The sequence below is a fragment of the Leptonotus elevatus genome, chromosome 5 (assembly GCF_054856555.1).
Source record: "Leptonotus elevatus isolate MCC_2025b chromosome 5, RoL_Lele_1.0, whole genome shotgun sequence".
Lineage (NCBI taxonomy): Eukaryota > Metazoa > Chordata > Actinopteri > Syngnathiformes > Syngnathidae > Leptonotus > Leptonotus elevatus.
This window is the reverse complement of record NC_141243.1, coordinates 10,263,839-10,277,500: the sequence shown is the minus strand read 5'-3', so window position 1 is coordinate 10,277,500 and position 13,662 is coordinate 10,263,839. Positions and strand designations below refer to the sequence as shown.

General features: G+C 37.8%; 1 protein-coding gene across 1 annotated transcript; it reads right to left on the bottom strand.

The window, feature by feature from the left end:
- Positions 1-8,024: 8,024 nt before the first annotated feature.
- prnpa (prion protein a (Kanno blood group)) lies at positions 8,025-11,905 on the bottom strand. The gene is made up of 2 exons (XM_086075005.1): positions 11,772-11,905; positions 8,025-9,746 (listed from the first exon to the last, which is right to left on the bottom strand). Exon 2 carries the CDS (start codon positions 9,733-9,735, stop codon positions 9,262-9,264), a length of 474 nt encoding a protein of 157 aa, XP_085931131.1. The 5' UTR covers positions 9,736-9,746; positions 11,772-11,905; the 3' UTR covers positions 8,025-9,261.
- Between the last annotated feature and the right edge of the window lie 1,757 nt (positions 11,906-13,662).

Sequence of the window (13,662 nt, the reverse complement as noted above, 5' to 3'; positions counted from 1 at the left end):
ATGTGACACTGGTTGACCTCAGATTTGTTCATTAAAAGGTTAAAATCACTAAAACCCTCCTTTAGCATGCTCTCTCGATTGAGTTTGTTTTACACTTGGGCCAATATTGTTATAAAAAGCCTTTAGTATCTTCATCAGAATCAGTCAACCTGAAAATGTAGCAGAATATTAAAGCGCTGAGGTCCAATTGTAAGTGGCTAAAAAAAAAGAAAATCAAGCTTTTATTGTCCACAATGAATATCGAACAACAACAAAAAAGTCATATTGTGCATATATATTTCATTTTTATCATCATTTTTAACGTTTTTTTTTAATAAATGCATGTGTCCCTGAAATTGTGGTCCACCTTGTCATTATTGGGTAACTTTTCGAGACATTCTTTCTTTCTTGTATGTAGTATATTTGTTAAAAATTACACTGTTGGTGTTGGCTTACAAAATGAATCATTTTTCTAAGTGGAGGCCCAGCCATGTGCTAAAATGCTAAAAATTACCCCCCCCCCCCCCCACCCCCACCCCCACCCCCCCACCAAAAAAAAAAGTCCACCCTGTCCTTGTCCACTCTGTCAGCATGTACTGTACAAGATTTTTCACTTCATGAAAAATGTAGGTGTCGAAAAAGTTGCAACAACTACTACTACTATTACTAACAACAACAACAACAATAATATTAATAATTTGAATTTATTTATTTGAAAGGGACAATGCACATGAATCAACATTTTACAATGTAAATGTGCCCAAGTTAGCTCAAATCAATTTCCAACAATATACAATAATATTACACAAGTACATTTCCCGTACAGTCGATAGTGCCGACTAATCTCTCTCATTCAGTGAGAGCAGTTTTGGCCCGACTTCAGCCACTCTTTCAGTTTTTGGTTGAACAATAACAATAGTAATAATCAGAAAATGGAAAGATACAAAGGAAACCACCTCCAGTTTTGATTGTGACGTACTGGAGCGTTTCTCCACGCAACGCAAAGTTCAATGTGCAGATTGGCCGTTTTCAGCGGCTGTTTTCAAAAACGTCCGTTTGGGGATCTGTTTTCGCATTTTGGAAGCGTCTCTACGGAAAGTCACATGCTCACACATACTGGAAGCCAAGTAGCGTTTCCCAGCTTGCTGCGCTTTTGCTGCCAACGTAACTTAGTGTTTCTTGGCCGACTCCGCTGACCATTTTTAATAAACCATCGCGTCCCTCCATCGTCTTCCAAACAATTCTTGTCCCCCTGCGATCACCAATTAGACGCTAACTTCGCCCCCATCGCGTCTCTGGGATAGTCGTTAATCGGCCATCAGGATGAGCTATCGTATTACGGCGCCCCACTGTGATGTTTGCTGACAAATGGTGAGAGTTTGACTGCAGTGCGCATCCTGTGTTGTTTTAATTTGTCACCACCTTTTTTAGTTCCCGCGTGCTGAAACGACAAATCATTTTGTTGGAGAAGCAAAGTAGTTATAAATGAAACGATGTGTAAAGACATTTACACATGATCTGCCATAACTTGTAGTCGTGCATTTGTCAGCTGTCAACAAGTGGTAAAGATGGGGTACAGCTTTGGTTTCATATGGCACTCCTGTGACGGATTATCTCGGCAAAGGAGAAGTGCTCACTATCACAGATTTAGACTGGTTTGTGAAGAATATTTGAGAGGAATGGTGGTATTGTGTATGTGAAAGAAGTTTTAGTTTTGAGTAGTGGTGCAACGGATCACAAAAGATCGGATCAGATCGTTTTTCGATTTAAAAAAAAAAGGATAAAGAGTACTTTGTCTTCATTTTTAAGCGCTTTTTTCATTAAATAAAATAAAAAATCCAAATGTTTCATATAGCCGTGTATGGCTTAAAGATGTGTTCCTATCATCTAAACAGCTAAGTTTGACAATATGTTTTATTAAATAAATGAAGACAAAGTTCTAATTATCTATTTTTTTTAACTCATTCACTGCCATTGACGGCTATAGACGTCAAAAATTAATTTGAACTATTTCTATTAGTTTAACATTTTTTTTTCACTTTTGTTAACAAGAGTAAGAAAACAAATATTGTACATTTAGACCAGATATAAAATTTGTCATTAATTATGAGTTAACTATTGAAGTCATGCGATTAATTACAATTTAAAAAAAATATCACCTGACGCCCTCATTTTAATAATCTTTTCCTTTTTTGAAAAAATATAATTTAAAAAATGAAAAGAAAAGATGATTAAAAATAAGGTTTTTGAAAAAATATTAATTTAAAAAAGAAAATAAAAGATTATTAGAAATTAGGTCGTCAGGCGATTACATTTTTTAATTGTAATTAATCACATAATCACAATAGTTAACTCACGATAAATCACAAATTTTATATCTGTTCTAAATGTACAATAAAAACTTTTTTTCTAGGTTTTCATACTCTTGTTAAAAGTGGAAAAAAATGTTAAACTAACAGAAATAGTTCAAATGAATTTTTGACGTCTAAAGCCGTCAATGGCAGTGAACGAGTTAATAATGAAAAGGCCTCAGCGTGCAATTTGCAATTCATTTCCTTTAAACATGGAGAGTGAATTACAAAGTAGCCTTGGTCCAGAATATTGAGACAATTCAAGTAAGCCAGGCACTAACTGTCAAACTTACTTACCAGCCACTCGTTGGAAATGCTAACAGCTAGCCGCTAGCCACTTTTGTCTGAGAATTCTGCCGTATCATACAATGACGGCGTAATTAATTAGCGGTTTCTTAGCGTCCTAAATTAGCGATTGAACATGAGTTCGGGATAGCGTTGTGTTGATGTTGGTCGCAACTACAATGTCAATCAATTACGATAATAAAGCGTCTAAACGGGAAGTCAAGCTAGCTTCAAAATAACTTCAAAATAAAAGTATTACTGTATTTGGTAAACACTATTTTGAAGTTAGGCCGAGCGTGTTACGTTGAGTATGTTGCTTTCTTGACATGTCAGAATTTTATTGACTGTGAATGCGCACTTTGTTTTTGCCCCCCCACTCCCTCCCACCAACCAATTCGAACCGTGGGGCCTGATCCAAACCGGCCATATAATCGCTTCTTTATGTAATCCCGAATTGTTGCGGAAACCACTTCCCTCGTGGCGGTGCATTTCTGGGGAATTCAAATCCATTATTGTTAAAACACTGGAAAGATGCATTCAATTAATCACAATTTCCACGTATGTCTTTCGAAGCTCAGGTTTCTTCCGCTTGCTACTCCTCGCCACTAATTATTGTTGGCGTGCAACAACATGGATTGTAAAGTGATTTCGCAGAGGACAAGCCGGCTCGCCCGCACACACCCGATCAGATGTCGCCGGGCAGAGACGTGCAGACGCGGGGCCCCTGAGAATCGGCGGAGGACGGACGGCCTCACGAGACAAAAAAAGCGTGCCAGAAGTTGGTGCCGCTCCAGTACACTTATGCAAGCTCCAACAAGAGTTGCCAGCGACGCCAGAGTGACTCACGTACGTGAGGGCTTGGCCAAAAGGTGATCATCATCATCATCATCTCTTTTGGGATAACATCAAAAACGCTACACAAACAGGGAAAGTCAGTCACTGAATGTTTTCCTCAGATGTTGTTTATCTACACTGGATATATCACTCCTTGTCATCAAGAGCCGGAGTCCTGCAGGTTTTTAGATGTTGCTGTCCGTCATATAATCAGCTCATCCGCAAGCTCCGCAGAAGCCTGATAACGATCCTGATCTATAGAATCAGCTGTGTTGGAAGACGGAAACATCTCAAACCTGCGAGACTTCCGCCCTGGAGGATCGGGAGTGAGGAAGCCTGGGTTAGGGTTTCAAGAAGGGATTCAATTCGGGGGTTGAAGTTGAAAGTAGGGTTTTGAAGTATAGTTAGTCTAGCAAAGTAGGATTTCAAATTAGGGTTAGAGTTTAAAAGTAGGGCTTCATGAGATGAGGTTTCAAAGTAGGGTTAAGGTGTCAAAGTGGAGTTAGGGTTTCAAACAAAGGGGGCAAATCCAGGTCCAGAAAGTAAAATCCCTGCCACAGTTTGGCTTTAGCCCCAGGTGCTAGCTAGCTAGCTCCCATGCTGCTCGCTTAGCTGCTAGGGAGCTAGCTAGCTAGCTAGCTAGCACCTGGGGCTAAAGCCAAACTGTGGCAGGGATTTTACTTTCTGGACCTGGATTTGCCACCTCTGGTTTCAAATTTAGGTTTCAGACTAAGGTTAAGTTTCCAAACTAGGGATTCAAAATAGGATTTCAAAATTTCATTTAAATTTCAGGATTTCAAAATTTCATTTCAATTTCAGGATTTCAAGTATCATTTCAAAGTCGGGTTAGGGTTTCAAAGTAGGGTTTCAAACTATGATTACGGGTTCAAAGTATGGCTTTAAACTAGGGTTAGGGTTTCAAGAAGGATTTCAAAGTAGGGTTTCGGGTTCAAAGCATATTTGAGGACTACGTCCGAAACCAGTGAAATGCTGATTTGTCATTGGCTCTTGAGGCAGTTATGATTAAAGTCTTGCGATCTCAAGTGACGTGACCAGGAAAGTAAAAATACATTGTTGTCGCTGTGATTTAAAACACTTTTGTCGGAAGAATGGAATTTGATGCACCCCCTATAAAAATGTCATGTTTTATGGATAACAATATAAAAGGTGCCCTTCCTTTTTTGCTTGGGAAAAAAACTACTGTAGATATAAAATCTTTCTCTTGAATGCCAGGATTATTACGATTTCTGCTCAAGGCTACATAAAGGCTCAATAAATATTCCATCCTCATCATATCACAGATCTCATAATACTCTTTGAATAAATCACTAAAACCCGCTTTCGGTTAATAAATATTGGATCACCCAGGCCGACAGGAGAAATATTGCTTTGGAAAAAATCCACCCTTGAAGTTCATATCTCCGAGTTTAATTAGAAAGCAGGATGCAACAGGAAGTTGACGCCGAAGCCTGGAAGAGGGAATTAAAACAAATTGTGAAATAGATTCTGTTATGGAAACCTCTGCTTAACTTCAACCTGGGGGAATACTTGATACCGTTCTGTTTGGTTTTCTTCCCATTTCGAATTTTGTATCGCAACCTATTGTGTGTTGAACACAGAAGAATACATTGCGTAGCGATGCTCTGTTTCTTGGGTCCCACATGAAATGAACCAAATAGAAGGAATATAAACTACTATTTAAGATAACATTTATTTGTTCTACAATGGGGGAAGGCTGCAGATTTGTTGGAAAATGCATACACAAGACCATTAATGGTGAAATGTTACCAACCGTGTACCTTAAAAATCTTAAATGGTTTTAATGATTGAGATAAGTACGTTTTTGAACATAACGTTGCTCAACGTAATATAGCTTACCATAACGTAGCTTAATGTAATATAGCTTAAAGCAATGTAGCGTTTACAAAACAACGTAGAGTAAGGCAAAGTAGCAAAACATAAGATAGCGTAATGTATAGTAAATAATGTGACGTGATGTACCGTCACGTGAGCTAGCGCAACATGATGTAGCGTACCATAATGTAGCATAGCATAAGCCATCGTGAGGTCACGTATCGCAAAGGTAACTTAACGTGACACGATGTAGCTAAACGTGATGTAACGGAATGTAATTATGTAATGAGGCGTAATGTAACCGCAACATAAGTTGGTGGAACGCAAGGTAACAATGCAACAAATAGTGGAATATAAAGTGGCAGAATGAAACGTAGCATAACCCGATGTAGTGTAGCATGATGTAGCGTAAAATAATGTAGCATAATATAATGATATGTAACTCCCCCACAAATATACACATTTTTTTAGCCGTTTGCTCCGGACATCCACTGTTAATATATTTCACGTAGCCTCAAATAATATTACATGGAGTAACATAGCATAAGATAACATTAGATAACATAGGATAGCGTGATTTAACATAGTGTTGGTAACATAAGACCAAGAAAAACAAACGCTCACTTGTTGATCGTGGAAGACGCAGTCTACCTTGGTCTTGTCAAATAAATCCCTGTTTCGCTTTCATCTTGTTATGATCCTCTTGTCAAAACACGATTGGGCCACAATTGTGGTCCTGCGGGTCCTGAACCGGCCGGCCAAGATGACAGTGGCTGTGTTTCTTCACGTATCCTCTTGCGACCATTAACTTCCTCTTCATTTCCTCCCGTGCATCCGTTGTGACCCGCAAAGCCTCCAGCCCGGCGTGTTTGTTTTCAGACACTTTTTCCAATGTGCCTTCAGTTCCGTTTCTGCTGATAAAATGCAAAAAACTGATTTTGCAGCTTTCGGAGACCAATTAGGCCAAAGTCTGTTTTAAATCAAAACAAAATGTTGAATCTTATAGTAAAATATATTACAATGTTATACTACATTGTTTTGAATTGTGAATTATGTTGAACATTCTAAAGTATCACACTTTTTTCCATAATAAAAAAAAATTATGGTACAAGATATGTAAATCTGATGTCCTGATTTGATTGTTTTAGCGTGAATTTATTATCAGTGGCGAAGGTCAGCGTTACTGCAATTCATCCAAACTACATACTATATAAGTGCACTCCATTTACCGGACAAGATTTATTAAATGCATTTGACATTTTCTGTGGATTATTACAGATTTTCATGGCGCTGTAATCGCAGCCGGTGACCGTGATAAGAAGAATTGACAGCGATTCTTAATTTAAAACATGCCTGCTTGAGAGAATGAAATATTGTTTTCAGTTCATTAGAAAATCTTTCACTTACTTGGAAAGGTTTTCTGGGACTGTAACACGTGCACATTTTTGGCACAAGTGGAAGAAAGGTCGTTATTATGAATGACCGAGCAATGATCTTGGGTTGAACTGAGAAGATCTTCTGATAACGGCTCTTTGAATCTGTGTTCAAACATGTTGCAGATAAAAACGTCTGAAGTTCTGCTCCTCTGTAGTTCCAAGCATTTCCTCAGTGTCAGATACATGTGGACGTCCAGCAGATATCTTGTTTGGATTGCTGGAAAAGTCATCATTAAAGACTTTGGGGAACTCCCTTTCCTGTAACTATATCACTGATTTGCATATTTTTTAAACAACGTAACTCACCCAGCAGGTTATCTGTTAGTATTTTACTTGTTTGCTCGTTTTCTTTATGTGTTCATTGGAATCCAAAAAATTTGCACTTCACTAATCCTCCCATCCAGTCTCTCTTTTGGGAAGAGATTTGTCTCAAATATATTCACGCAATATATCCATGATTTTCAGTTGTTTTTCGACCAACAGTTAAACCGCAATTTACTTCTTTTTTTGGGGGGACAAAATGTTGTGTGTATTTATCATGATTTATCAATAATCAATTCTGATTTTTTATTATTATTATTATTATTATTATTATTATTATTATTATTATTAGAACGTCACATAGTTCACATTCTAAACGTCCACGTATGGAAAGACGTCACTCCTCCGCCCACTAGGTGGCAGCGTTGCTGCTTTTATTGAGCTGTTAGGAGTTGTCTCCCGTTTTCAATTAAAAGTTGTACATTAAAAAAACGGAAAGCTAGTCTTTATCTGATTTTACATAATGTGTTTATCTGACACAAGTCACGAAACTAACGACGTATCCCCCCCCCCCCCCACGCTTTATTTGCCGCCATTGTTAAATTATGATATATTGTTTGTTTTTCTTTATTAAAACCTACTGGTGACCGCTGGCCTTGGTACCCCCTGCCTGTCACCCTAACAGCTCACCTATGAACCTATGTATTGATGAATCCACTTTGAAGTTGTTTTAAATCAAAAAATAATCAGCCAATGAACGACTGCGAGTGAAGGCGCAAGCAAGCAGCAAATGATTTACAACACACGATCGCGCAAGACCAAACATTAGCAAATACCTGCCTCCCTCTGCTGTCAATAAAGAGAACTACAACTTCAAACCCCAAAGTGCAGTCATAATTATCTAGTAATTGAAATGCTTCTGAACACTCTTAACCTTGGTTTGAAGATATATATATATATATACATATGAAATAAAACTGTCACACAAGTGTAACAAAGACATTAAGAATTGTGAAAACAAATACATGTTCAAGCTTCATTTATTGTACTTCGGCTTTTATTTGAGAACTATATAATAAAGCACATTTGTCATCATAACAGTCAATGGAAAAAACGTGTTGACACTAACTGACATAACAATTTATTACGAACAAGCGTTGTAGTGATTGGCTGAACAAAAGCTGAAATAGTCATGAACACTTTTTGGTCTTCCGATCCTAAGACCTTCTCAGGATCATTACGCAACATGTAATTCAATTACTGCGTTTACAATCGGCTGACGTTTCATAAAGTTGACCTTCATGCGCAAATATACGAAGCGTATTGCATTCACTTGAGAGAAAAAACAACTCCTGTTTTTCTGACTAATTTTTGGGGGGAGCTTTGTTTTTTTGAGTATTTTTTTTTCAGTTTTTCTGAATCTTTTTTTCTGTTTTACTGAAAATAATTTTCTGTCAAAGAATATTCCTGAAAAACAGGCCGAAAAAAAATATTCAGAAAAACGGGAACATTTTATTTTTAAAAACTGAAAAAAATATTTAAAAAAACTGAAAAATAAACTATTCAAAAAAACAGCTGGTGTTCTGTTTTTCTGAGTATTTTTTATTTACCTCTGAACTCCAAGTGACTTGTTGCAGACTCGCTAATAGCGGAAGCGGACACTTTCCCGCATATGCAATAAGATGGTCATGTTTACTTACTGGCTCTAAATAAAGGAATGAATGTGTATACTGTATTGTGGTTTGTTCTGTAATCTCTGAGGGAAAACCCCTTAAAAAAAATATTCCGGAAAATAATTATTTTATAAATCAGGGAAAAATTACAAAAAAAGAAATAAACTGGAAAACAATTATGCCGAAAAACAGAGCTTTTTTTTTAAACAGAAAAAAAAACAGAGAAGAAATATTCAATAAAACTGAAAAAAAAATACTCAAAAAAACAAAGCTCCCCCCAAAAATTAGTCAGAAAAACTGGACCCCACACCCCCAAGTGAATGCAATACACTTCCGTACAAATAAGATCCCTGTGATTGAGATTGAACAGAACTCCTCGAGCAATATATGTGTGAACTTTCTAGATTTGCTGCCATCAGATCGAACGTTTACCTCATGCGATGTTATAAATAAAACGCACAAAAAAAGGACTGTTGTTTCGATGCACTTCCTGCGTCAACTTCCTGTCCACACGGTCGGTTCAGTGCAGACGAGGTCCAGTAAAAGTTTCAAGGGTCGTGTTTGTTGGCGTTGCCCTCAAGCTTGGCTTCACATGACGAGCAGCAGAGAGAGCAGAGAGCCAATCACAACAATGATGCTGTTGTAGATGGGCCCGCTGGACGCTCCGGTGTAATACTCCATATCCCCGGAGCCCTCGGGCTCATACGCAGGCCTGACTCCGTAGCCACCGCCATGCCGTGGGTAGCCGTAACCTCCTCCGTAGCCACCGCCATACCCTCCTCCGTAGCCACCGCCATACCCTCCGCCATACCCGTACCCGGGGCGGCTCAGGGCGGAGCCCAGCATGGCTCCTCCGATGGCGCCCGCCGCAGCAGCCCCGGCTACTTTACCCGCACTGGGGCCGTTGCTCCTGGGAGGAGCCGGTCTGTAGGCTGACCTGCTGCCGCCGCCCCAGCCTCCCCTGAAGCCTCCGCCACGTCGGGCTTCCGAGCTGGGGGTCAGCGTGGCTAAGAGCAGCACGCACATGGTCACTGCCAGGGGAACTTTTTGTAGCCTGGACATGATCAGTTCACCTGTAACAATACATCGAAACAACAAAATCAAATTGGAATATAAAAGGCGCACCACATCCGCAATTTCCTTAATGGCCACTAGATGGAGCTAATTGTTTAGCATTTAACTTATTTTACTGGTCAGCAAGAATCCAAATAACTTATTTTTGAGTAAGTTGACGTAAGATTTTGGCATACACAAACTTAACATGTAAATCTTGTGGAAGATGATCATTGAGTTTGAACCAAAAAAAGAAAATAACTTTTTTTATTCCGTGAAGCTGTAAAAGATTCTTCATTAACTCATTCACTGCTATTGACGGCTATAGATATCAAAAATTAATTTGAACTATTTCTATTAGTTTCACCCCCCCCCCCACACACACACACACTTTTGTTGACAAGAGTATGAAAACCTAGAAAAAAATCTTATTGTACATTTAGAACAGATATAAAATTTGTGATTAATCCTGAGTTAACTTGAAGTCATGCGATTAATTACAATTAAAAAATTAATCATCTAACACCCCCAATTATTTTTTTAAAGTTTTTTAGTAGGGGCATCAAGCAATTAAAGTTTTTAATTGTAATTAATCAAATTACTTCACTAGTTAATCACAAATTTTATATATTTTCTAAAGGTACAATACATTTTTTCTAGGTTTTCATACTCTCGATAACAAAAGTGGGGGAAAAAAGGTGAAACTAATCGAAATAGTTCAAATGAATTTTTGACATCTATAGCCGTCAATGGCAGTGAATGAGTTAAAGTGCGGTACTCTGACTCGCTAGTTAAATTAGCCCCAATATTAGAGAAGTTCATTTTACCTATAAGTTGAAAATAGACTCAAGATGTTCTTTGCATGGCTTTGTTATTTTTACCACGCTGATTATTGAAGAGCTCCTAATAATCCTTCTAAACTTTTTACACAAGCTTTCGTAATGCCTTGTGCCTAAAACGTCAACACGTGGAAAATAACGGTGTTTTAATCTAAAATAATGTCCATATTGCAAATAATATAGCCTCTAATAACCGAAAATTATTGATAACAGATCTGCAGGGCTGGACACGTTACTGCTGAACTGAGTGACATCATTTGTTCTATAATTAGTTTGTACACAGGGACTTGTGGCTAATTTAAACCGGCAAAATCCAATTACAGTGCCGTTCATTCACGAACAAGCTGAGAATTTTCCAACACAAACAAAGGTGATGTCATCTGGATCGCTGACGCAACCGGGTGCATGCATTTACTCAAGCAATTAAATAGCACACATGCATACAAGCTAATTGTTATATATTAAGCACTACATTTCTGCTTTTGGTTACTTGGAAAGGTTCAGACCAACTACTTAATTAGGTACATTTGCACAATCTAATGAGGTGGAATAGAAGAGCAGATGCTATTTAGTCATCCTGAGGGCAGAGATATTCATGTTCAAGTCAAGTATTCACGTATCTCATTTGGCAAGTGTACCTGATGTTGTGGGTAATAGAATATATAATATTTCTGTAATCAAAATACACACACATAGTGCTGTGGGGAAAATGAAGAGACCACTGTGGGACTTGAAAAAAAAGGGAAGAAAAAAATGAGGATTTTAAAATTAAGAATTGACTTTGGAGAAAGTCGGAAAATTAAATGATGTCTTGACATAAATGGTCTTTTTTTTTGTTAAGAGCGTCATATACACTCATCAAAACTAATTTCTACCAGATTTATATATTAAAAAACAATCTTGATGGTTTCTTATGTAATATTTTAAATAAAAAAGTCTTCTTTTTTTTTTGTGGCTGTAAACTATAATCATCAAATTACAATTAAAATGTGAAGTTCGGCTTGTCCCTTCAGGGGTCACCACCGGAGGTCACTTGCACGCCCTTCATGGCGAAAACTTTTTTTAAATGTATTTTTATTGATCCAGCACCATCCCAATGAAAGTCAACACCACAATATTATGTAATATTTCACGATGACAAATTTAGTGTACCACAATATTCTAATATGATAATAAAAAATATCTCAAAGAAGGTGCAGCTCTCACCTGGTTGTCGTTTGAAGAAATCAAAGGCCCTCTGGCCTTCCCCTCCTTCCAGAAGCTGAAAACTAGCAAGTGCGTGTATGCTGTTGGTGTGTGAGCAGCAGCAGGTGAAGTGTGTGTCAGGGTCGGCCGGCCACTTACCCTTCAGACGCTCACGTCGAGGGGATCATCATCCCGGCTGTCATTGGCTGAGTGCTAATCTGTTGCAACACTGACAGTAAGACTTAAAACGCCTGATGGTCTCATTTTGAAGGGATGCTTCTAATTATGCCACGAGGCAGTAAAACATCTTGTTATGGGTTCGACTAATAGGATATTGCACTTTGAGTAACGTTAGATCAATGTGGGGCAAATTATGGCCCATGGGCTAATTTGCATTGAGTTTTACATAATCGAGAGTTCTCTAATGTCATTGCAGTCATTTAGCCATTTGAATCGGTCAATTAAAATGTATTTTAATTTGTAATGAATTTATTATGTCATGTATAAATAAACATATTCATAATGTGGCCCTTAAAAAAAAAGTTTGTCCAACCCTTCACAAATAGTGGAATGATTTATTTATTATTTATTTTGTGCAAATTCTTGGCAACAATGCAAAACCTAGGATCATATTCAGTCTGCAAGATCATTTGCTAGATAATTGCTGACACAGAAAAAGTCACCTGTTTTAAGCTTGATTATTTGGAAGTGCACCAGTCATCTGCATCTGATCAGATTTCAGATCATTTTTACATTTTTGATTTAGCATATTATGACAATTCATGCCAAGTGAAGAAGACAAACCCTGATCTGCAATTGGCTACCGCTCAGTCATTCTCAAACTGGTCTCCCTCTAGTGAGACACAAAATCATCATATTTCAGAGTATATTTCAGTTGCATTGAATTTTTAATACACTTAAGAACCATTTTTCTACAGCCATTGGCCAAAAATGTGCATAAAGTTATAATGACTTAAAGTATCGGTATCGGGACCAATCACTGATCTGAATATATATGACTGGATAGCCGATAGGCCAAGACTTTTGAAGTCGCGAGGCCGCCATATTGCTCCTCCCAAGAAACGTTTGTCGGCATACGATCCTAAACATTTACAGTATTGAAATTAGAGACCATTTGAGACAGTACTTAGTAGAAACAGCATGATTTATGAGGTTTTAAATTGATTAAACATGAACGAGAGGACTTAAGACATTTTACAACTTGCCTTAAATACATGTATAAATTAAATGCTTAATGATGTTTACAGGAGGAAACTTGTGCATATATCTTTTTAATGAAATAATTATAACTAATTCAACAAAAGATTGTTGTGCCGAATCTACTATTTGGGTCTAAGGAACTGAGCTATTAAAGAAAAAGGGGGTCTTCAAAGTATCACCTACCATCTACTTTTTTTTTTTTTGTTAAAAAAAATAGTGACCACCCCGGCACAAACTCTCCACCACCTCCAGCCTTATACTAACTGCCTACGAGCTGTATATGTATCTTCTGGACTGTACGTATACCGTATAGTTTATAGAGTAGTCTGCTCGTGAGATGGGAGGAGCAAGATGGCCGCCCTGTGACGCTAACTGCTTGCACGGGCGCGTATGGGCTATCCGATTATATTTTCAGGTCGTTGGGCCAATACCTGATGGCCGCCCTCTTGTGGCCGTTTTACGATCAGGAAGTATAAATTAGAATAGAAAATTGCTTTTAATTTTAATGCAGTATAAATAAATACTATATTTGTATACATAGGTCTTTCTTTACAATTATGTAATTGTTTTTTAGGGAAATTATATGCAGTGGTTTCAGTTGGTAACGGCAAGAGTTGAGTACTCATACTGGTTTTGGTCCGGAAAAAAAAAGTGGTAGCGAACATCGCTAAAATGAAATTTTTAGGAATAA

Bases quoted from the DNA above. Each gene is read 5' to 3' on its own strand.
- prnpa (XM_086075005.1), bottom strand. From the start codon at position 9,735: ATGTCCAGGCTACAAAAAGTTCCCCTGGCAGTGACCATGTGCGTGCTG.